General features: G+C 39.6%; 1 protein-coding gene across 1 annotated transcript in view; it reads right to left on the bottom strand.

Annotated features, from left to right (window-relative positions):
• Positions 1-2,434: 2,434 nt before the first annotated feature.
• The window catches only part of LOC143132168 (integrin alpha-M), a 34,080-nt gene continuing 13,788 nt past the window's right edge, over positions 2,435-22,726 (bottom strand). The window contains exons 3-31 of the mRNA XM_076291526.1: positions 18,385-18,503; positions 18,083-18,144; positions 17,810-17,921; positions 15,409-15,539; positions 15,128-15,270; positions 14,746-14,902; positions 14,248-14,386; positions 14,043-14,116; positions 13,801-13,924; positions 10,279-10,421; positions 9,880-10,020; positions 8,937-9,134; positions 8,657-8,781; positions 8,018-8,172; positions 7,470-7,636; positions 7,009-7,125; positions 6,642-6,712; positions 6,373-6,517; positions 6,174-6,272; positions 5,873-5,952; positions 5,532-5,603; positions 5,292-5,370; positions 4,953-5,060; positions 4,803-4,850; positions 4,464-4,571; positions 4,254-4,355; positions 4,121-4,156; positions 3,666-3,776; positions 2,435-3,531 (exon numbers count right to left, since the gene is read on the bottom strand). Coding sequence (XP_076147641.1) covers positions 3,313-3,531; positions 3,666-3,776; positions 4,121-4,156; positions 4,254-4,355; positions 4,464-4,571; positions 4,803-4,850; positions 4,953-5,060; positions 5,292-5,370; positions 5,532-5,603; positions 5,873-5,952; positions 6,174-6,272; positions 6,373-6,517; positions 6,642-6,712; positions 7,009-7,125; positions 7,470-7,636; positions 8,018-8,172; positions 8,657-8,781; positions 8,937-9,134; positions 9,880-10,020; positions 10,279-10,421; positions 13,801-13,924; positions 14,043-14,116; positions 14,248-14,386; positions 14,746-14,902; positions 15,128-15,270; positions 15,409-15,539; positions 17,810-17,921; positions 18,083-18,144; positions 18,385-18,503 — 3,385 coding nt within the window. The 3' untranslated portion in view covers positions 2,435-3,312. The remainder of the gene's footprint in view (positions 3,532-3,665; positions 3,777-4,120; positions 4,157-4,253; positions 4,356-4,463; positions 4,572-4,802; positions 4,851-4,952; positions 5,061-5,291; positions 5,371-5,531; positions 5,604-5,872; positions 5,953-6,173; positions 6,273-6,372; positions 6,518-6,641; positions 6,713-7,008; positions 7,126-7,469; positions 7,637-8,017; positions 8,173-8,656; positions 8,782-8,936; positions 9,135-9,879; positions 10,021-10,278; positions 10,422-13,800; positions 13,925-14,042; positions 14,117-14,247; positions 14,387-14,745; positions 14,903-15,127; positions 15,271-15,408; positions 15,540-17,809; positions 17,922-18,082; positions 18,145-18,384; positions 18,504-22,726) is intronic.

The raw sequence follows: 22,726 nt of genomic DNA, 5'->3' as shown, positions 1-22,726 counted from the left end.
ATTCCCATAGAGGCAAGCAGATTTTTATTTTTAAAGGCCACTTATTTCATGGATCCAGGATACTATGCATCCTGATAAAGTTCCCTTGGCCTTTGGAATTAAAATAGCCCCACATCATCACATACCTTCACCTAGAGTGTTATTTCAGTTAGCCTATTAGCTGGTTTTATTTGCGTTGAGCTCAATGAGCATGGGTCAACACTTTTGACCATCACTGTCTAAACCAAAGTCCTTTTAGGCAAGTCTCTACACTCGGCAGCCATATTGCAATGCTTTTTGGGCACTTGTCGGGCATCTATTTTGACTGAAATGCGCTTACAGCGAATTTTCAAACCTGTACCAAAACACATTTTTATTCAAACATCAAGTCTGCCTCAAAATACAACAGAGAAATCATGAACTCAAAATGTCATTGTGGAAAAAAAAAAAAAAAAACAATGACTGCGTAACAGTGCAAATCAGACCTTTCAGAATAAGGATAATAGCCTAACGCTAATAACAAGTCTTGCCAAAATTATGGGTCATTGAGTAAGAATACAAAATAATTGTTAGATTAAGTAGATTATGTTAAATTGACATTAGATCATTAGAATTAGAATGGACATTAGGCCGAACTTCCGACGTATTTTTTTGCACACACGCTGGCTCTGCCTGCTGCGCTGCCTGCACAATGTCCTCGGCTTCGCGAAATCAGTGCATATTCGCGCCTAATTATAGAACGTCAAAAAGAAACAAAGTAGCCGGGCTGCATCCAGACACTTAGCTGCCGTCGGGGGCTGCATGCAATCGATTCAGACTCTCTACGGACAGTTTTTAATGTTTATCAGAAAATAACTACTCGGTATTCTGATTGAGTATAATTTTCGGGACAATTAGGGCAGGATTCGGGATTCGGGAAAACTGCTTGGATATCGGGACTGTCCCGAATTTTTCGGGACGTCTGGTCACCCTAATCTGAAAAAACCATCTCATTAATGAAGTAACCAGGAGGAAATTCTGTAAATACAAAAATTAACTTCAAAATGAACTTTACCCCTAATGTTGTCAATTATTATGTGTTTTACTGCCACCCAGTGGCATAGCGAATATTGGTGAACGGATCTCTCTCAACTCCAATTCGCCTTATTCACCTGGCAGCCAGAACGAGGCTACAGGGTACACATGCCATTACACCTTAGTCCAGCAGATGGTGGTAATGTACTCCGATTGCCAAAAAAACCCTCAATGAAGGAGAAGAGTTAGAAGGCTACTCTGGCCAGTGAACCCTTCTTCTATTTCGGTTTTATTCGGTTCTATTTTTTTTCCCCCTTTTACAAAAAGGAACCAAAGCTGCCATCTTCTAAAAGGAGATCCGGGTGTTAATTACAGCTAATTACCTATGGCAAATTGCATCGCAAGTAAGCTCTGGGGTAGCAAAAATCAAAGTTTGCTGTTTTAACATACCGAAGATCACAGTACCCACTCGAAGGCAGAGGTCAAAAGTGTAAAGGAAAAAAATGCCCTTGTGATGCCCTTGTCAGACAATCGCTCAACTGCACAAAAAGTAAACAAAAGAATAGATACAAAACAAACATTCAAAAGTAGGGCTACAGTACGGAACCCTGAATATATCCAGAAAATGTGCACTCATTTTACTGAATCATGTGCACAGTTTACGAAATCGTTTTACTAAATAATGCACTCATTTTACTAAATTGTGCTCTCAATTTAGTAAATCGTGCGCACATTAAATTGTTAGCACAATTTATTAAATCGTGCACACATTTTAGTAAATGGTGTGCTCATTTTACTAAATTGTGCTCTCATTTTAATTTTTGTAAAATGAAAACTAGCACAGAAAACCCTCTATTGATTTATATTTATGAATTACTGAAATCATGCCTTGACATTCTTAGTTAGTTTACATCCAACCATTCAGATTTAAACCAAATTGATCTGTAGGCTACCTCTGGTGAGGCAGTGTTGATTTGACCTTCTTGTGTTATCAATTCACTGCCCGGTGTTCCTCTACTGAATCTAACATGTTACTCAAACTTCTTTGTCTCAGTAGTATTGTATTAAAATAATTGTATTAAACATGGGCGTCAGTTTGGTTTGAAACGTTCTGGAGACATAAACATTGGCATATATTTTGATTTGACAAGTGCTGGGGACACAATGTACATAACGTTACTCGTCACTATGACGTCTGTGCATGTGCTGTGAATCTCCAGTGCGCCACATTTCGAAGCCTTCTGCAGTTGTGTAACGCTAACAGATTTTTTTTTTATATAGCTAAAGTGAGTGGGATGTATGATATCAGACATTGGCAGGTACATTAGGCTGAGACACAGAGGTACCAACTTATTCCTTTGAGCTCAAAAAGGCTTTTGCAGAGTGCATCTTCTAATGCCACAACAAGGAGAAGAGAAAGAACTTGGGCCTGCACAATCAATTCCCACTGTATAAAAAGCTTTTAATTCATAACAGTGGTTGCTTCGGGTGAGCCATGGGCACTGCAACCCACACAACAAAAAAAGTTATCACTAAAACTCAGGCTTGGACAATGATAGTCTTCAAAAGGCATCTGCAAACATTACAATATCACTAAATTATGAAACTGTACAAAATACATTCAAGTATTATTTTAACATGTTTAAAATGATACACACAACAGTTATCCAGGTATACTTAAGAAACATCCATAAAGGCTTCTCCCTAGTTAGTATCTTCCTCTGATACAGGTCAACCTTTTATATATACCATCTGGGTGACCTAATGAAATTCACTTTCTTTATGTGAGTCCAATGCTGTTCAATTGGGCCGAGGCAATCATTTGGAATACTTTCCCAGTAGTTACAGCAATATATTCCTATATTTTCTTTATTGTTTGAATCACTCTCTTGTCTCTTTAGTCTTCAGATCTTATGTTATTTCACAACCTGGCAGATGACCCTTAGGCAGAGTGATTTTTATGTCCAAAGAGAGAGCAGGAATATATTTTTGGACATACCAAACATATCAAATATAAATGTTTATATTTTAAATGTGAAAATGGTGATGAATTTTGTGATCCACTGGTATCTAAGTAATGGAAGACACATGCAGGTTATAAACGCTGAGCTCAAATCATGCAATTAAGTTAAAAATGATTACGCTAAAATGATGACCACTACTACTTTCAGCATTTACTGTACAGCAGGCAGGATTATACATATTTAGATGTTTCAGTCATAGAGTGCAAGGCAGTACTTTTGAGAAGCAGGATTATACATATTTAGATGTTTCAGTCATAGAGTGCAAGGCAGTACTTTTGAGAAGCAGGAGATGACATCACTGCTCACACTCAGCATCTACTTTCTCTGCTTCCTCCGAGTCGGGACCAGCAGGGGAGCCATCCACCGCAGAGGAGCCATTTTCTGTGGGAGCCTCGTTCACGAGAGGCTTCGCCTCAAGCGGCTGTGCCGCCTCCTCCGGGTCGTCTGGAGTCATCCCCTTGTCGCAGTAAATATCTTCCTCTTCGCCGAATTTTTTACGCTTGAAAAATCCACACTTTTGAGGAAACAGAGAGAGAAACACAGAGAGAGAAACACAGAGAGAGAGAGAAAAAAGGTGAAATACTATAGTGATATCAAAAAATCTAATATAGAATTGGTCATATGCAATATACCCAAACCCCACTGTACCTTGTATAGAGCTACAGCAATGATGATGAGCAGTAGCAGTCCTCCGCTACTTGCTAAACCTATGATCAGAGGTTGGTGGATTGGGACAATGAACTCAACTTTGGTTACGCCCTACATTACAGGAGAAAAAGGGTCAACAGTTGTGAAAGGTTATTAAACACTGAACATTACTGTCCATGTCAAATTATTAACAAATTCCATTAAACATGCACACCACTTGTAAACAATTTGTTTGTGTAATGAGTGATTTTTAGGAACAAAAGGGTCAAACAGTCGTGAAAGGTTATTAAACACTGAATATTACCGTCTATGTCAAAGGATTAACGAATTCCATTAAACATGCGCACCACTTATAAACAATCTGTTTGTAATGAGGGTTTATGTGGATAGGCGAACCTAGTTGTTTTAAAGACTTGCCCTTCCTCCATAAACTGTGAATACAAACGCTGCGTTACCTGATTCCAAGGGAAGTCTGGAACTTCTCCAGTAACCTGCCGTGAAACAACCATCAGTGAACATGACTGCAGACACTTGTGTGTAGCTGTACGTATCAGAACTATTTAATTATTTAAAATGGAAGCAACTTACAGTTTGGTCATTTCCAGTCTGCACATAACGTGTTTCATTATAGGTGATCTGCGCAGAACTTCTGTATTCCACCTTATATCTCCTTTCAGAGAATGTATATTCCTGAAGAACACTATTATGTCAGTGGAAGGTTCACACCCTTCATTTGAGCTAACATCATTTAGTTATTACAGCCATGCAGACTAGTATGAATCAGACGTGGGGACTCACATTTGGACTGAGGTTGTAGACAGCATCCACGGTCAGTGTGAACTTGACCTTGTCAGAGATCTTTAATGTGGGAATGAAACACCTCACCATCTTGCAGTCTGTACAGTTCTGTGAAACAAACAAAGGCTTTGCTTGACTGAAAATATCAACAACAGTTCAAAAGTAATGACAGCTTGAGGGGAATGGCCCACCAAAATCGGTAACACTGCTGAAATTTTAATTGCTGAAATTAAAACAGGTTACTAGTTTAGAAATCCGTTTTTCCACAATTCTCTATCTGCTTAGGTTAAGCGAGGAAATGTCCCTCAGATAATCCAGGCACTCAAAAAGTGGTTTTACCGGAGTACTTGTATCCTCAGGGTCATCACACTGGATTGTTTCATTACCCTTGAAAAACAAATGTTTTATCTTGAGTTACCTTCCTAATGAGCACACAGAACATGAAATGCAGATGGATCATATTTTTGTAGGATTGATATGCAAGATCACCTTGTCGTGTGAAATTCTGTAATCACGGATTTCAAAGTGGTTCTCAGGTTTTGTCGGAAAGGTAAAATTTACTGTGACCGGCAGAGGCACCCTTCCCATGTTGGCTACCTGTGATGTAACAGTTGTGTGACGAACAGAATCAGATCTAAAGACATGATGGTCTTTCAACAATGCTGTGAAGTTTGTGAGTACAGCTGTAATATGAGATAATAAGACTTTAACAAATACATTCTCTGGGCAATACTTTGGTACTAAATTACACATATAATATGTGATATGAAAGATGTGTAGCTCCATGGGCATTTGCAGTCACGCTGCATTGGATTGAAGGTAGGCTACCTGATACATATGTCTAAGTGTTTTGGGTCCTTTGTCTTCTAATGAGTAATCAAGGTATGAGGCCTCGCGGGTGTCCCAGCTTGAGATGTAAACACAAAGACATGCATGTCAGAATTACTTACTGATAAACATGTTTATTTTCAATCATAACTTAATGCTGTTGTAATGGTGGTATGTGGACAAGGTTTAATATGTTTTGGTGGAGACAAAAACAACACAAGGACAACCCAGCAGACTTACAACTTCACATTCAGGTTGACAGCAAAACGTACAGGAAGAGTCTTTGTTACAGGATAGTCCCCCCCATTGTCACTGTAAAATACACAAAACATTTCAGAATCCACAAATTTCTTTAAACACTTCAATAAACATTTTATGAGAAACAATCATTTCAAGGATTCTTAATTGGGTAATCTTTTTCTAAAGATGCGCATGGACATTTTTGATTGATTTCAGAATGCAGGGCAGGAACAGACTATGGAATAGCATACAATTTGTTCGGATGATAAACTTCCACTTTGCTCCTGTTGCAAAGAAGATGTATGGAGGGTGAATAAAAAAAACTCAGTGACATGGATTACCTGTGTGCAGTGATGGTAATTGCAAAGAAATCATTCCAATCTAGACTGGGGGTGATGTAAAAGGACTCATTGAATATGGCCTGTAGAGAGAACAAGAACTCAGGGAACTAGGAACCATTTATTCCAGATGGGTGCGCATGCCTACCAAGGAATGCTGGATTCCTAACCCCTTCTTTCAATGTCAATTGGGATCTGTGTGTGTGTGTGTGTGTGTGTGTGTGTGTGTGTGTGTGTGTGTGTGTGTGTGTGTGTGTGTGTGTGTGTGCGTGCACATGCATGTGTGTTGAATTGAAACACTTACCCAACTTTCACTGCGGAAGACAGGAAGACTCACACTGCAGATGGTGAGGTCAGTTTTGTCTTGGTCTCCTGTACATCGAGTCAGCGCTCTCTTGTTTTGCTTTCAGGGAATTAAAACAAAACAACTCAGATAAAATAAACATCACATAAAATATGATGAATTTTGAATAAAAAAAGTCAACTGTCTATGTTGCTACTACCTTGATAGGTGTTAACTTTGAGTGAGACAGGCCTTCTGGATACTTGAAAAGGAGGCTGGTGTTATAAGAATCATCACCCTCATTTGCCAGTTCCACTCTCACATGTAAATATTCCTGATCAGTAAACAACACCAGTTCTGTGGAGCTGTTGAGACATAAGAGTTCATTTTACTCACGACAGCTGATAAAACCATACTCAGGTGATGCCATGGTGGGTCAGATCGCTGGCTGGGAGGTGCTGTATAATGTTGCTTTAAAGAGTGACTCACGTGAAGTTGAAGTCCATTTTTAGCTTTGCCACACATGTGTCATTGTGTCCACATGATTTTTCAAAGGGCACCTGCCAAACATTAGTATGATGGTTAACTTCTAATAAAAATGGCAAAAGCATTAGAGTAGAAGTGATTTATTTTATCTTTAATACTGAACAAAGTCTGTGATGTTCCTATAATGACTCTTCACTAAATTCAATCATAGCAACACACTGAAAACTGACCACTTCCGGTGACCAGAAAACAAATAATTAAAACGAATTTCTATGCTGAAATAGTATTATTATTAATATTATTTTGTTACTGAACAGTAATTCTCATAAAAGCCACAAATGATTCATAACATCTGGTAATCAAGGCCTACCTCCACCATGGCCAATTTCTTGCTGTCAACATTTAAAATCCCAAAAGACTGCTGGCTCTCAGCTTGGGAGAAGTTCACTTTGAGCACGACAGGAGACAGTGTGTCCATTACACAGCTCTATGGGAGAGAGACTCAGTAAGTATCCCACCAGTAGCCAATATTACACATATCCACTATTGCACATACCCACTATTGCACATATCCACTATTGCACATAATATATCCACTTGACATGAGCACTAATATCAGCATCGTAGCAAATTAAACATGTGGATTTCGGGGGAGGCAGATCATATTCAGAGAGCCCTGTGATGGCATGACAGACAGACATTCACTGGGCCAACTGAATTCACCATCATTCTGACAGTGGTGTGGTCAATAAAAAGCATACCATAGTGGATTTACACAAACTGACATCATTCCATTAGCTGTTAGGATAACATGTTAAATATGTGACCTACTTGCATATAGATGGTGTGATTTTGGCAAGTTTTAGTCTTATTTAGATGAAGCCTTGACTGAACACTTCTCAAAGTGACATTTTTTGCAGCAAGGTAACCTCGGCTGTTTTGTCTTTGGGAATCAACAACCAGGTCATAGTCCAACTGAATCCCTTTGCTCAGTGCATCTGGCAACAGAGAGATTAACAAACACAAGCTCACAGACTGCTCACATCACTCACCAGGAAACTACAATTAGCACTCACTCACTAGGAAACTACAATTGGCACTCACTCACCAGGAAACTACAGTTAGCACTCACTCACCAGGAAACTGCCATTACCTCTCCACGTTCAGTATGAGGCAACTGAACATACATGTTTGTGAGGTCATAGTGACTTTGACCTTTGATCACCAAAATCTAAACAGCTCACCCTGACTGATCTTCATCACACTGTAAAATAAATTTCACTAACTCTCTTACCCTTAAATGACACAGTATCACACATCAACCTACAGATGACATACAATCCTCTGGAAACAATGTTAGTGATCCTCATCAAATGTACCGTTTGTGCTTCTGGTTTGCTCGCTCATCTTGAAGCAGACGGTCACGTAGAACACAGGGAAATCCTCCTTGTGCTCGGCGCAGTCAAACTGCTGGATGCTGATCTCTGAGGGGCTGAATGAGAGGTGCGGCGACACACTAAAGATGGGCTTGGACCTGTGGAGCATGTTGGGATAGGGGACGGTTACGTCATATAAAAGCACTGACTAACAGGGGGGGCTTCACTACCTGGGGCTAACTGGTAAAAGCACACCTGCCCTGCCATTATGGCACCGTAAGTTCACCCCCCTAGCAGGAGATGAGTCATTTCATCCCCTGAAGAAAACCCAGCAACAAAGAGCACAGGTCCACTTCAGCACAACTATCAATCCCACATTAAATATCTATCTGACATTCCCTTTTCTGTACATCTGATTTCAACTTCTTACGCCTCTGCCGTACTTCTACCTACTTCTTCATTCACATTCTATTGCACTTACTATTACATGCCATAACAAATTACTGACATCTAACAAATCTCTCACTTCATCTCAAAACATAGGTCTTTGTTGTTGAATGATACCATTTTGAATCCTTCAAAGAATTAAACAGAATTAAATGGTGGATGGCCTGGTTCAATCATTGAAAGTTTGTATCTTACTTTAGCAGAACCACCTGTCCACGAGCGCCCACTGCAATTTCCGTCAGTCCATCCATGTCGGACTTCCCATCAATGGCCACCCCAAACTGCTGCAAACCTTCTGACAGCATTTTCGCTCTGATGCGCTGCACAGTTGGCAAAGAGATATTTTAATTGGGAAACATGTTTTCATAAAGGAAAGCCACAACAAAAAATCTACTCTAGAGGGTTTTGTGTCAGTGAATAAGAAGAAGTAGTTCACATTTAAATGTAAACACAAATGAGAGGAGTCATTTATTACCTGACTATACTCTTGGCGAATTCCCGTAGTTTTGTCTCCGAGGTATATATAGACGGCTCCTCTCTGGTTGTCCTCCAGTGGGGCTCCCACTGCCAGGTCTTGGAGCCCATCACCATTGAGGTCCCTGAGGGAGGCCATGGAGGAGGCAAACCTGCCCTGAGACGACTCTGAAATGTTCTGCATCTTCTCCAGATTGTTCTGTGGGTGGGGGAATATGCAGATTAGTGCCTTGGCTGGAAGGAGACCAGGAAACCATTCATTATATTTGTTACGTAGAGGCAACAGGGCTCTTTTTGGATGTTACTAGTTTGCATAGTTTGCGGATGTGGCGGTCTTATAATGCAGTGTTTCCCAACCTTTTTTTCTTTGAAGGCCCCTTTGCCTGTGTCTAAGACAAGCCAGGACCCCCTACCCGAACTCCTACCCGCATACACACACAAAGAATAAAGTGATTAATTACAAACTTATAAGTTCAGCGGTCAGAGGTAATACATAGCTATTTAAATGTGGAACAAAAATATGTTTTAATTTGGATCATACAGAATTTTGATTATGCAATTGGGTGTGTTATTGGGATTTTATACATTTAATGTGCGCAAATATAATTTTGGTAACCTTACAACCTCAGCCCAGGCAGCATTGTGCGGACCCCCTGCAATCTCTGGCGACCCCTAGTGGGGTCCGCGGACCCCAGGTTGGGAACCACTGTTATAACGTACCACTGTGCGGTGATTCAAATTTGTTTTATTTTAAAGTTATCAGTGGTAATTCACTTTGCTACATAATGCTTACTACTTCATCCTGAGTCTCGGCATTGTATTGTTTAAAAAGGTTGAGGCAACTCTGCTGTTTAAACACACACTTGCTAACAGACCTAGCATGTATGATGCTATGAGCGTTACACATACACATTTTGCTGTTAGAAAAATAAAGTGCTAGTTACCTCTTCCGTAAGGGCATACACATACATGCGGCCCTCTCTCTGAGGCTCATAATAGAGGGGAGCCCCGACCATCAGGAAGTCAGTGGTGCCATCAGAGTCAATGTCAACAGCACACAGCTCCGCCCCAAAATAAGATCCAAGCTAAAACACAATGATAATCCCACAGTCATCATACAGGTACTCACAAACTCATTCAAGCAAAGCATCAAAAGTGTTATCATTGTACTCAGATTTTTAAATCTAGCATCCAAAACAAACGTGTACCTACAGTACATTCCTACATATGACCAGTTGTGGGTTATTCTTTCTGTGGCATAAAATGAAATGCTGTAACAAAGGTGATCATTTTCAATAGAAATATTAATTACCCATAGCCCATATAATCCAGTCACAACTAACCTGGTCACTGTCAACTCTTTTTGTGACGTTCCATTGACCTCCAATGTTGCTGAAGACAATGACCTGTCCCCTGTGTTTGTATCTGGGAGCACCCGTAAAGTACAAAGGAACGCCATTCTTCTTTCCAACAGAAACAGAGTAGCCTTTAAGACAATACATAAAAATATGATAAAGTGAATGCTACTCTACTCATCTGCTGCTCTGAATTAACCCTTTCGGGGAAAAAATGCCTAGATTAATTATGATTTTAATTTAAAGCAACACTGAAGCACTTTTCTTCTGTCGCACGCACGCTATTTGTTTATCCAGCACCAGCTTTGCAAATAACGATGTCCACAGACAAGGTAGAATATGTTGCATGATTTTATGAAAGTAGGATGTATTGCGACATCAGAAGCATGTCAAATTTGTAGTTTCTTATGTCTCATTCCATCGAACTACAGATCCGCTAACCGATCTGGCAAACTTACATAGTGCGGTTATAGCCGATTGAGGGCCGCGAAGCGAATGCAGAAGTGCCGTTCACCATGTTACGAGTTGATGACCCACTGAAATGATTTTGGAAACATTATTTTAAAGTACAAAAAAGTCTTTGGTGTTGCTTTACTAGATTTAATAATGTTTTGCAAAATGTTGTTTTATTTAGATATTTAACTGTCCACATATGTGAACACCATGCAGCAAAGGGGTAAAATGGGATTTGAGCCACCACTGACATTTAACTATTTTATCTATTTGATATGAATGCTACCTCTATGCTACTCATTTGCTGCTCTGAATAAATTCTAGGGCCGGGACTTTAACGCGTTAATTGAGATTAATTAATTACACAAAAATAAGCGCGTTAAAAAAATTGACGCATTTTAATCGTATTTATTTTTGCACCGCGGAGGAGGATTTATTGTTGGAGAAAGCCGAGTGGGTTGCCCTGACTGGGGATCATTGGACCTCGGTAAGCAATTCAAATTATCTCGGTGTGACGGCACACTTTATTGACATGAAGTGGCGTCTTCACTCATTTGCCTTAACCATGCAGAAGACCACCACTAGGCACTTTGCTGAAAACGTGGCAGAAGATTTTGAGTCTGTGGCAGAGGCCTGGGAAATCACACAAAAAGTCACCACAATCGGAACAGACAGTGCCCGAACCATGGTCGCTGCAATGAGACAGCTCACATTCCAGCACATGCCGTGTGTTGCTCACGTGTTGCAGAGGACCATCACAGTTTGCCTTGCTGACAGCGGGTTCACAGCCACATTGGCAAGATGTCGTAAAATAGTGGGGCATTTTAAACATAGCCCCTCAAACACAGACGAACTGCACAAGGAGCAAGCACGACTAGATCAAGACAAAGAGCCACTGATACAGGATGTTTCCACAAGGTGGAATTCAGCACTGTTTATGATCTCTCGTCTGCTAAAGAACCAAGAGGCTGTGAAGGTTACTCTAGCCAAACAGAAGCACAAGCTCGCCATGTTAACTACGGCAGAGTGGGACAGACTGCAGAGGCTCGAGACCCTCCTTAAACCATGCAGGTAAAAACCCACCAACTGTTTTTAAATTTATTGTACTGAATATCAATATCATTATGACTATAGTATAACGTTGCTACTGTTTTTAATCTACTATTAATTGGCACAATAATTAATCACTTTTCTAAACTTTCCTCTGCAGATATGTGACTGAGCTCCTTGGGGGTGAGACTTATGTCTCATGCTCTGTTGTGTTACCTGCTCTCAGCCACCTGACCCACACCATGAAGGTCTCAGATGACGACCCAGCCTATGTGGTGAGGTTCAAGGGTGCCTTTAAAAAGGACCTGTCTGAACGCCAAGATACACTCAACCATGGATGGCTCAGGGTGGCTACAGCACTCGACCCACGCTTTAAGGTAACGTGTAATAGTCTTCTTTGTTTTTCTTTTCTCTTGCTTTTTGACCCCCTTTACCCTGCCCCCCTCTTCTTCCCTCCCCCTCTTTCTTTCTATGGGAACCATGTATGAAAATGAATTTCACCCATCTTTTTACTCTGTAAATCTGTGACAATAAACGTGATTCTAATTCTAAGGACCTAAAGTGTCTACCAAGAGGAGAGCGAGGAGGGGTGTGGACCAGCATTGAGGCACTGCTGCTAAAAGAACCAGACAGAGCCACTCCAGAACCCACAGAGGAGCCAGCAAGGAAGAGGAGCCTCCTGCTGTTTAATTCAGACTCTGAAACAGAGGATGAGGATGAAGAGGGGCCCAACGGGGCTCTGACCCGCTACAGGGCAGAGCCCACCATCAGTGAGACAGACTGCCCACTGCAGTGGTGGTCCACTCATGAGGGAGCCCATCCACAGCTTTCTGCCCTGGCCTGCAAGTATCTGGGCAGCCCTGCCACTTCTGTCTCTTGCAAAAGACTTTTCTCATTGGCAGGTCACATAGTTCAAAAGAAAAGGGCAGCCTTGAGCTCTGAAAATGTGAACAGGCTAGTTTGTCTCAGCAACTGGCTGAAAGAGAAGTAGAAGAAGTAGTCATAGAGGTATCCTGAGGCCAATGGGCTTGTTGTTACTGAAATGTTGATCAAACAGTGGCCTAATAAGCAACGGAGAGGTTTTATTTTTCATCAGGATATTGGAAGAATAGAAGGGATTGAGGTCAATCACTGGAACTTTTTTTTAATTTATTTTAAATGGTACATTTTATGTTGAACTATGTTGTATTACCATGTTGTATTATGTTGTTGGTGCAACTGGCACTTTAGGTTGAACTCTTTATTGTTTCAGCCAAGGTTATTGAGAGAGTTTAAAAATGAATTAGAATTTTTTTAAACCAGCTGTTGCTAAATCAACAAGATCTGTTATGGCTTGTGAAGCAACAGAGAGATGTTTTCTAATAGTCAGGGTTTCCAATGTTCTGAATGTACTTGAAAGTATTGTGTTTTACTTTTTAAAAAAAACCCAAAGTATTATAGTTTACAGAAGGTCTACCTATATAGGCTACCTGAATTTCTGAAATGTACTATATTTCTAAATATGGTATTGCTACACTTAATGGCAAAAATTGCACTGGTCTGTTGGACTTGAACAAAAATATTTTTTTGCTTAAGCTTATGTATTCAGTCATTATTCAATGGTATACTAAAAATCCATGTGAAAAAAAATACTTCTCACTGTTCTCAGGTCAAATATTTATATGCGATTGAAATGCGATTAATTTCGATGAATTAATTACAAAGCCTCTAATTAATTAGATTAATTTTTTCAATCGAGTCCCAGCCCTAATAAATACATTTACATACCAGAAAAAAGGTTTAACTGTGTGCCGGCAAATAATCAAATGAAGTAAACAAAATATATTGGGTGGTATAAGACAACTCAAGGAGGAGGATACACTGAAACTGACATCAACCATAAGATTACAAATTTGAACAAGTGGAAATCTATTCAAACATCCTATATTCAATGCAGTGTATTAAAGGGTTTGATAAGGACAGTGCTAAAATATTAGATTAGTAGATATTCTATAATCATGAACTCACCCATATAAGAGTCAGTCTTCATGTCTGGGTCTTGAATTTCTTTCTCAGGTGAATCCTTATTCTTAATCTGATAAAGAGATCCTTTCCAGTTATTGGATCCTACTGATCCTAGAATCAATGTGTCCTGTTGTGAAAAACATTGCGAAGCAATTTATATTTGTACTGAAAAGGATGTTATATTGTTCTAAATAATATTTCACACAGTATTAATCTTTCTTTGTTTTTAATCACGCTTGTCTCACCTCAGTAAACTCAGCACTCATTCCACTCTGTGAAAGTTCTTTTTCCCATGTCTGAGCCAGGTCCTGTTTAGAGCCTTAAACACATCAAATCAAACCACATGAACATGAAAACATGAACAACATGAACAACATGGATGACACACTGAGGACATTACAATCTCAAACTGCAAAAGAATCATTGTACAATTGCATGAGTTGGCATTACCTTCTATGTTGAAGATCTTTGTTTGCAAGTTTGTCAGAAGACCATTCAGCCCAGCATAATCCTGAATGTAGAAGGAATTATTGGATTTGGGCTCTGATGCCAATTTTTCGAGTTGTTCCATGTTCACTTCCTTTCCAACCTTTTGGAAAGAAAAATAATTATCAATAAAATGACTGCGGAATGACTAATGACTGTGCTTTTCCATGAGCACATATTTCCTAGAAGATCTGACCACATGGTGAGCAGAGCTTCATACAGAAGGAAGAAAATTTGAAATGTTAGAAGCTGGATATTGTAATTTTAAATGTGAATGTATATGTATAATGTATACTTTTTATATATCCCATGTCAGTGATAGCATTTTGTGAACACACATGTTACACTGTGGCATACTTCTTATGCAGTGATATGGCATGAGGAACTGATCATCTTTCATGTGATTCTGACCCCACTGTGGGATTCAAAAAAAGATAAACAAAACAAACATGCATTACACACCGCAATGACAAATCGGATGATGTGTCGGGCTTCATAGTTTTCTAAAATGTATCCTCCCATTTTGTCAGTGTCTGAAGGATTGCCATCAGTGATGATGACCACTGCCTTTATTGCATCTGGGTGTCTACCACTCTCTTGTTTGTCAAATAGATTCAACCTGCATTGCAAACAAATAATAAACAATGTAAAGTAATAATATAATAATATAATACAATACAATACAATACAATATAATATCATATAATATAATACAATAACATTTAAAGGGTATTTTAATATTACATTTAAAAATATAATAATATAATAAATAAATGAATGAATGAATGAATGAATGAATGAATGACTGAATGAATGAATGAATGTTGGAAAGAACAGTACTTACAGAGTGAAGTTCAAGGCCCGGTGTGTGTTTGTCAGCTCTTTCATATGTGGTTCATCGTCCAGTTTTTTCAGGGCTTTCTTGTCCTGGAAGTCTTTAAATGTGAAAACTGTCTTGAAATCTGAAGAGAACTGAACTGCTGCAAACTGATTAAGAAAACAAACAAACAATACAAACATTAAATATTTGCAGGCCAAGAACAACTGAGGTCAAACAATCTCACAAATTCTTACAGTGAGTTCTCTCAGTAGATACAATAAATAGAAATGATAAAATAAGTTTACTTGAATTGATGTGTTCTGCATCTTATTCATGATGGTCTTGATGAACTCTTTATTTTTTGTGAAATCCTCTTTCTTCATGCTCCTGGACCCGTCAAAGAGGAATACTAGATCCACTTTTTGCTTTGTGCACTCTGACAATGTAATTGGTGGAATACATGTGAACATTCATTGTGTAGGCTACACCACAACACCCCCCCCCCCCCCATTATTATTATTATTATAACTAGATGTACCGTAGAGTGACCGCCACCCAGTCCAGCACATTTTTTCCACAAAAATAAGTCACGCTTGTCAAATTGTGTTCATTTCCTACTTTTTTGTGTGTTTGTAATTGAGTGTGTGCAGAGTGTGTGTTTGGTTTTGTGTATACGTGTGCTTTTGTGTGTGTTTATTGAGTGTGTGTGCCTGCATGTAAGTTAGTTTTTTTTTTGTGTTTTTGTGTGTGCGTGTGTGTGTGTTTGTGTATGTAGGTATGTGTGTATGTGTGGGTGCATGTGTGTGAGGGTGCGTGTGTGTGTATGTGTGTTTATGTGTTTGTGCGTGTCGTGTGTGTGCACGTGTAGTGTGCTATTCAACTACTTTACCAATAACCTAGCCCATCTGTTACAATAATGCATACAGAACTGCTTCCTGAATTCTTTTAGAATTCCAGAGTTTTCTGTGAACATCTCGAGAACCGTAGGGCCTAGGAGGACCACCTTTTGTATTATTCGACCATAGAAAAAGAGGCTTTAGCTCTAATTTGGGCTCTTCACTTTTTTGATGTTTATGTGGGAGGGGGTGTTGTTCCAGTTGTGGTCTATTCTGATCATAATCCCCTGACTTTTTTACATTCCTTGCAGAGTCCCAGTCAGCGCTTGATGCGGTGGGTATTGTTCCTACAGCCCTACAACCTGGAGATTAGGCATATTCTGGGGGCTGACAATGTGTTGGCGGACACATTGTCTCGTGCCCCGTGTGAGTGATACAGCTGTAACTTGTCTGTCCTCTGTCTGTTATGGTCTTTCCTATACATTGTAGTGCATTTCCTAGTGGCAGAGTACTGCTGTAGGGTGAGGGGTTATGTGGTTATACAGAGGTCCTCTTTGAGGGTCCTCTGTCTTTATGGGGGAAGGTGTTTTGATACTGTTGGTCTCTGTTTGCCTGTCTTTGTCTCTCTGTGTTGCAGGGCGGAGTCAATGCACAGGTTCTCAGTGCACAGGTGTTGCTAGTCAGCTGATCAGGGCATCCAGCTATATAAGAGGCTACCTGGCTGGGTTCGAGGTTCCCTCTCTCCAGGAGAACATGCGTTGCCTTTGTCTTTAGACTGCACTTTACATTTTACCTTGATTTACACTACACTTTTATTTTCTCACCATTTCATGGATACTGACTGTAGTTCACGTTTGGCATACATTATTACTTTAATAAACATATTTTGGTAACGCTTATCTACGTGTGGTCTCCTATATGTTAAATCACCACAAACAAGTCTGGTAGTCTTAACATGGTCTTAAAGGGCCATGTCATCCCATCCCATAACCATTCATTTCATGTATAGTGCTACCTAGCTAAAGATGAAAAAGCAAAAATTAGGTGTTGTAATGACAATATCTCTGGCTGACATGGTCAAATTTAGTTTTTTTGTGTGTGTTTTTGCGCGTGTGTGTGTGTGTGTGTGTGTGTGTGTGTGTGTGTGTGTGTGTGTGTCTGTGTGTGTGTGTAGGTGTGTTTGTATGTGTGGGTGTGTGTGTGTGTGTGTGTGTGTGTGTGTGTGTGTGTGTGTGTGTGTGTGTGTGTGTGTATGTGTGTTTATGTGTTTGTGTGCATGTTTGTGCGTGGCGTGTGTGTGCACACTTAATTCTCACTGGTATCTGGTAGACAACAAGTACCAAAACATGATTAGGTCATAGATTTCACATGTAAAATATATTTTATACAACACCACCCCCATTTTGTCTGTTCATAATTCTTGAATTGTGTGCATGTGTGCTTGTACGTGTGTGTGTGTGTGTGTGTGTGTGTGTGTGTGTGTGTGTGTGCGCATGTGCTTGTGTGTGCGCCTGTGTGTGCATGTGCATGTATGCATACATATGTCTACTGTGTCCGTATGTGTCTTACGTATGATTACTGTGTCATCCTACAGTAGGCCCTACGGTTCTCAAGATATTCACAGAAAACTCTGTTGGTGTACAGTCACTAAATGTACACATAAATTAATTTATTGTATGGCCCCTCATGAACGGAAGTCCACAAAACTACAATAAATAGAAATAATAATAATAACAATAATGGTGTCACTACACCAGGAAATAAGTCCTTCAAAGGGTTGCAAGTTATCTCAACACATAAACATGGCATGAAGTTGCATCATCCTGTCAGCCACCCTGTTATGCTAAAATAAAGAGTTGAAGCTGCAAACCTTTAAATGCTGAGGTGATGTTAGAGACCTGGCCTCTGCTGCTCCACTGATAACAGATGCTGTTGAGATAGGGGGTCCCATCACACTCATGACTCCATGAAGGACTGCAGGCCTGAAGGGAAATTAGAGTAACATCATCTAAGGGTTTCACAGCATGCACAGCAAACAAACACGGACAAAGTCATCTTCTTCTTGTCTTACTTTTAGATGGACATGTCATCACACTAAAATGCATTTTGAAGAAAAAGAAATGTGAAACAGCAGTGTACTTACAGTAAACTGGACGGTTGGTTTTGCTCTGACAACGACCGACATTCCAACTGCCTTGATAAAATCTGAGTAAGAAAAATAGTGTAACTGATGTGACACATGGGTCTTATGATTGCATAAGAAGGCAGAGACAGACAGGTTACTATACAGGGGCGCGTTTCCCAAAACCACAGTTGGTAATTAAGTTAGCAACTTTGTTGGTTGCAATGCAATTTCCCATTGCCAACCAACTAAGTTGCTAACAGGTTAGAAACTGGTTTTGGGAAACGCGCCCCTGGTCAACAAATGCAGATGGCTGGACAGACCTTCAGAATCGGCCTCTGCTGCCCTCGGTAGTGGAATAGGATGGCAGTGTGGACTTGTGTCATTACACAGGAAGATCCCACCAGTTCCATTGTTTTGAAGTGGTGCACTGACAACAATCCTGTTAATGGAACAAATGTTTTCTGATACATAGTTCATATCCATTGACTGAACGCAATCTATTGTCTTTATACAGTATCTGGGTGCAATGGCACTGATTACAAATGAAACTGCCATATGCTCTCTCGTTGTAATTGCACATTCCAATCTTACTCAGAACTACTTTGATTGATGTCATGTTGGTCCCCAATGAACATTTACACTCATCCAAAAATAAACCCAGTTCTTATATACCGGATTTCCCCTTTGCGTAAGTGGACAAGTGTAGATTTAAGATGTGTGGACAGTCTTTACAGTTACCACACAGCACAAAGGTATTGAGAGAAGACGGAGCTTGAAAAGGCTCGACAACCTCTGCTGTACAACATATCAGATATGGACTATCACACACAGTTCCAGAGGAAGAAGGTGCGGTTACGGTGGTGTGGAAAAAGTGTTTGCCCCTTTCCTGATTTCTTTTATTATTATTTTTTTCATGTTTGTCACACCTGAATGTTTCAGATAATCAAACAAATTTAAATATAAGACAAAGATATCATAAGTAAATGCAAAATGCAGTTATTAAATGAATAAAATCAAACCAACTTTATTTATAAAGCACATTTCATGTGACAAGCACAGACCCAATGTGCTCCAAAAGAAAGGGACACAACAAACAAGACATGACCAAACAATAACGATTAGATTAACATAAAAAGATGGAGATTACAATACATATAACAAGTGAATAAAAGTGAATGTAAAATAATTATATGATCAATAATAATAAACAATAAAAAGTAATAATAATAATAATAAATAATAAAACAATTAAATTACTTAAATTGCCTTAAATGCCTAATTAAAAGCATGTGAGAATAAATATGTTTTTAATCTGATTTTAAAAGAATACACTGTCTGAGCAGTCGTTAGTTCAGGAGGCAGGGAATTCCAGAGAGTGGGGGTGACTAAAGGTACCATGTGCTGAATTTGAGTTAATTCCTGGTATTGCAAGGAGCCCTTTACCTGAGGATTTTAGGGATCTGTTTGGTGTATATGCAATGAGCATGTCATAAATGTAGGAGGGAGCTACACCCAGTTCAGTTCAGTTCAGTTCAGTTAACTTTATTATCTTAATAAAACTTAATTCTTTATTTAACTTTATTATTAGGGAAACTTGTCTCACAGTCAGGTACACATAAATAGCACAAGATACACAAAAAACACAAGATGGGGGGGGGGGGGGGTAGTACAGGGGGGCACAGGTTAATTTAATATAAGTTAAGAAAGTTAAGAAACTGTCTTATCAATCTATGTTTCTGCAATAAAGCAAAATAGTGCTAATTTAGCCGGCGTATTGCACTAGAAATAAGACTTTTTTGTCCTATTGGAATGGATAAAATGGGACTCTTAGTCTCCGGCCTGAGGGAAGAGCTTCAAATGAACAGTGAAGGGGTTGATTTTTACAGTCCAATATAGACCTTGCCTTCTGGATGACCAGCTTCTCATAAATGAGGAACTCATTGTGGACAGCCAATCAACTTCCCAGCCACCTTCACAATATGGCTAAGATTGTTTTTGTCCCTAAGACTGTTGCGCCTCCGTACCAGGCAATACAAGGAAAGGTGAGAACAGATTGTATAAAAGATTTGTAAAATAAACACAGCATAACCGTATCCACATTAAACATATTAAGATTCCTAAGGAAGTACAACCGTTGTTGTCCCTTCTTGCAAATGGCCTCAGTATTTACATCAAATTTGAGCCTAACATTGTACCCATATATTTATACTGGTCAACCATCTCTATGCAGCTTCCATTTATATGAGTCAGTGGTGGAGAACAAGATTTCTTCTAAAATCAATGACCATATCTTTTGTCTTTGAGATGTTTAACAGAAGAAAAGACTTATCACACCAACTGACAAACCCATCAACCACTGGCCCATGCTGGGATTCATGTTTATGCAGTAAACTAACAATGACTGTGTCATCAGCAAATTTTAGGATGTGCCTATTTATAGGCTGACTATCTGTGATCTGTTGGTTTAAAAATCCATAATACTGCCCACAAGATTCAAGATTGAATTCTGATAATAGTTTTCTAACTAAAACATGTGGCTGGATAGTTTTAAAATCAGAAGAAAAATCCAGAAACAAGAGTCGGGTGTGTGTGCCAGGACCTTCCAGATGACTGTACCGGAGGTTTAGTAGTATAATTTGGGCATCTTCTACCCCCGTTAACCTTGTATGCAAACTGCATAGGATCCAAGGCCTCACCCACCCTCAATAACAACAACAATTTCACTATCTTTTCAAATGACTTCATGACCAGGGAGGTCAGTGCCACTGGTCTGAAGTCATTTAAAGTCTTTATAGTGTTGCCTTTTGGCACTGGAACTATAGACTCCTTCCATATCTTTGGAACCCTTCTCTGTTTTAAGGACATTCTAAAAATATCAGCGAACACCCCACACAGCTGTTCTGAAGAGCACTTTAGCAATCTCCCAGTAATCCCATCCTGGACTTTTATTGACCTTATTCCTTTTAAGTACTGACCTTACGTCTTCCTGTGTAATTAAAAATGTAGTGGACTTTACCAGAGATTGCTCATCAGTTATTTTTTTAAGTTAATCTGAAAAGTCATGAATGTAAAAAACATGAATAAAAACTGTTCAATGCTTCAGAAATATCTCTATCGCTCTCATAAGTTGGGATATGGACTGGCTTGTTTTCAGAGGTGGAAAAAGTATGAAAATATTGTACTCAAGTAAAAGTATCAATACTTTGATGAAATATTACTCAAGTACAAGTTAAAATACCAATCTGAAAATGTACTCAAGTAAAAGTAAAAAGTAGTCCATTTAAAATGTACTGTAAGTAAAAGTTACTTAGTTACTTTTTTTTTGGGGGGGGGGGGGGTACCAGAACAACCAGTTTTACCAGAGACTTTCTAATGAGGAGATACAGCACTCAAAAAATCCTCCATAGTTTAGTATATGTGCTGCCGAAGCGATAGTAATGCATGGGGTTAGTTTGTAACGCCAATATGGCAGTTGTCTACACATATTACAACCCTTCCGTGGCAAAACGTTGACATGTGAATACATTGAGCCAATCATGTGGTGTGTTGAGAATACATTGAGCCAATCATGCATGTGGTGTGCTGTGAAGACATCGTGCCAATCATCTGTTGTGATCTCGCCGCTGGAGCAAGATTGGTGTTGTGAAGCCTTATGCACTAGCATTTCTGCCGAAATAGATGCCCGATAAGTGCCCAAAAAGCGTTGCAATATGGCCGCCGAGTGGAGGTACTTGCCTAAAAGGATTTTGGTCCTAGCTCGAGTTGCTGCAGCCAGCAGCTAAGGCAGCTGTGTTCATGCTCCCAGTGTGTAGCGCTGTAGCTGCAGCAACTCGAGCTAGGTAAAACCGATTGTTTCAGTTTTGTTCATACTGACAGTACTCGGTGACGTTGAGAAATGGAGATCTATGTGAAAAATCACCAGAGTTCTCCTTTAAGTTTGAGCAGTAGTTGATTTTCAAAGTTAGTTGCACTCATCCTTGGTCGCTTTGCAGTGAACAGTAATCCAGCACAACTGAAAAGCCCCTCACAGGCAGCTGAGGCAGGCAGGCCAATGTTGAGTTGCAGAGAGTTTTTTTATATTTGGAAACGAGCAGAAGGTTCAGCAGATAAAAGGGTGTCGAACTGGGGGGAAAAGTGGAAAGTATAGGGCCCCAATGTAGGAGAGGGCCCTTGAAAAGTGGAATACGGGGGGCACAACATTTTCACCAGGCATTAGTAATAACTCAGGTAATCCACACATAAGTAGTCATGTGTAATGAAGTGGAATAACACAGGGAAAAAGTATTGAACACGCTAAGAAAAGGCACTAAGGCAAGGAAAGGAACGAGCTGGAATCTGTAAGTAGTTAGAGAGTAGTTATCCTTTCTATCTGTGCAAATTAATATAATCTTAATATAATATAATATAAGCTTGGTTAGTAGCCTACATATTGATGGGCTATAAAAAGGTTTTTCATTACCAAGGTGTCACACAAGAAACATTTCATGATGGATAAAAGCAAAAAGCTCTTCCAAGACCTTTGCAACCTTATTGTTGCAAAACATATCAATGAAACTGGTTACAGATGCATTTCAAAACTTCAGAATCTTCCAGTTAGCAGCATGGGAGCCATTATCTGCAAGTGGAAGGAACATCACTGCATCATCAACCGGCCATGCACAG

The sequence above is a fragment of the Alosa pseudoharengus genome, unplaced genomic scaffold, assembly GCF_046254945.1.
Source record: "Alosa pseudoharengus isolate Yale_2024_CS ecotype anadromous, Long Island Sound unplaced genomic scaffold, YU_APseudo_1.1 YU_APseudo_1.1_scf_1, whole genome shotgun sequence".
NCBI classification, from domain to species: domain Eukaryota; kingdom Metazoa; phylum Chordata; class Actinopteri; order Clupeiformes; family Clupeidae; genus Alosa; species Alosa pseudoharengus.
Note: the sequence above shows the minus strand (reverse complement) of the source record. Positions and strands in the feature narration are given on the sequence as shown.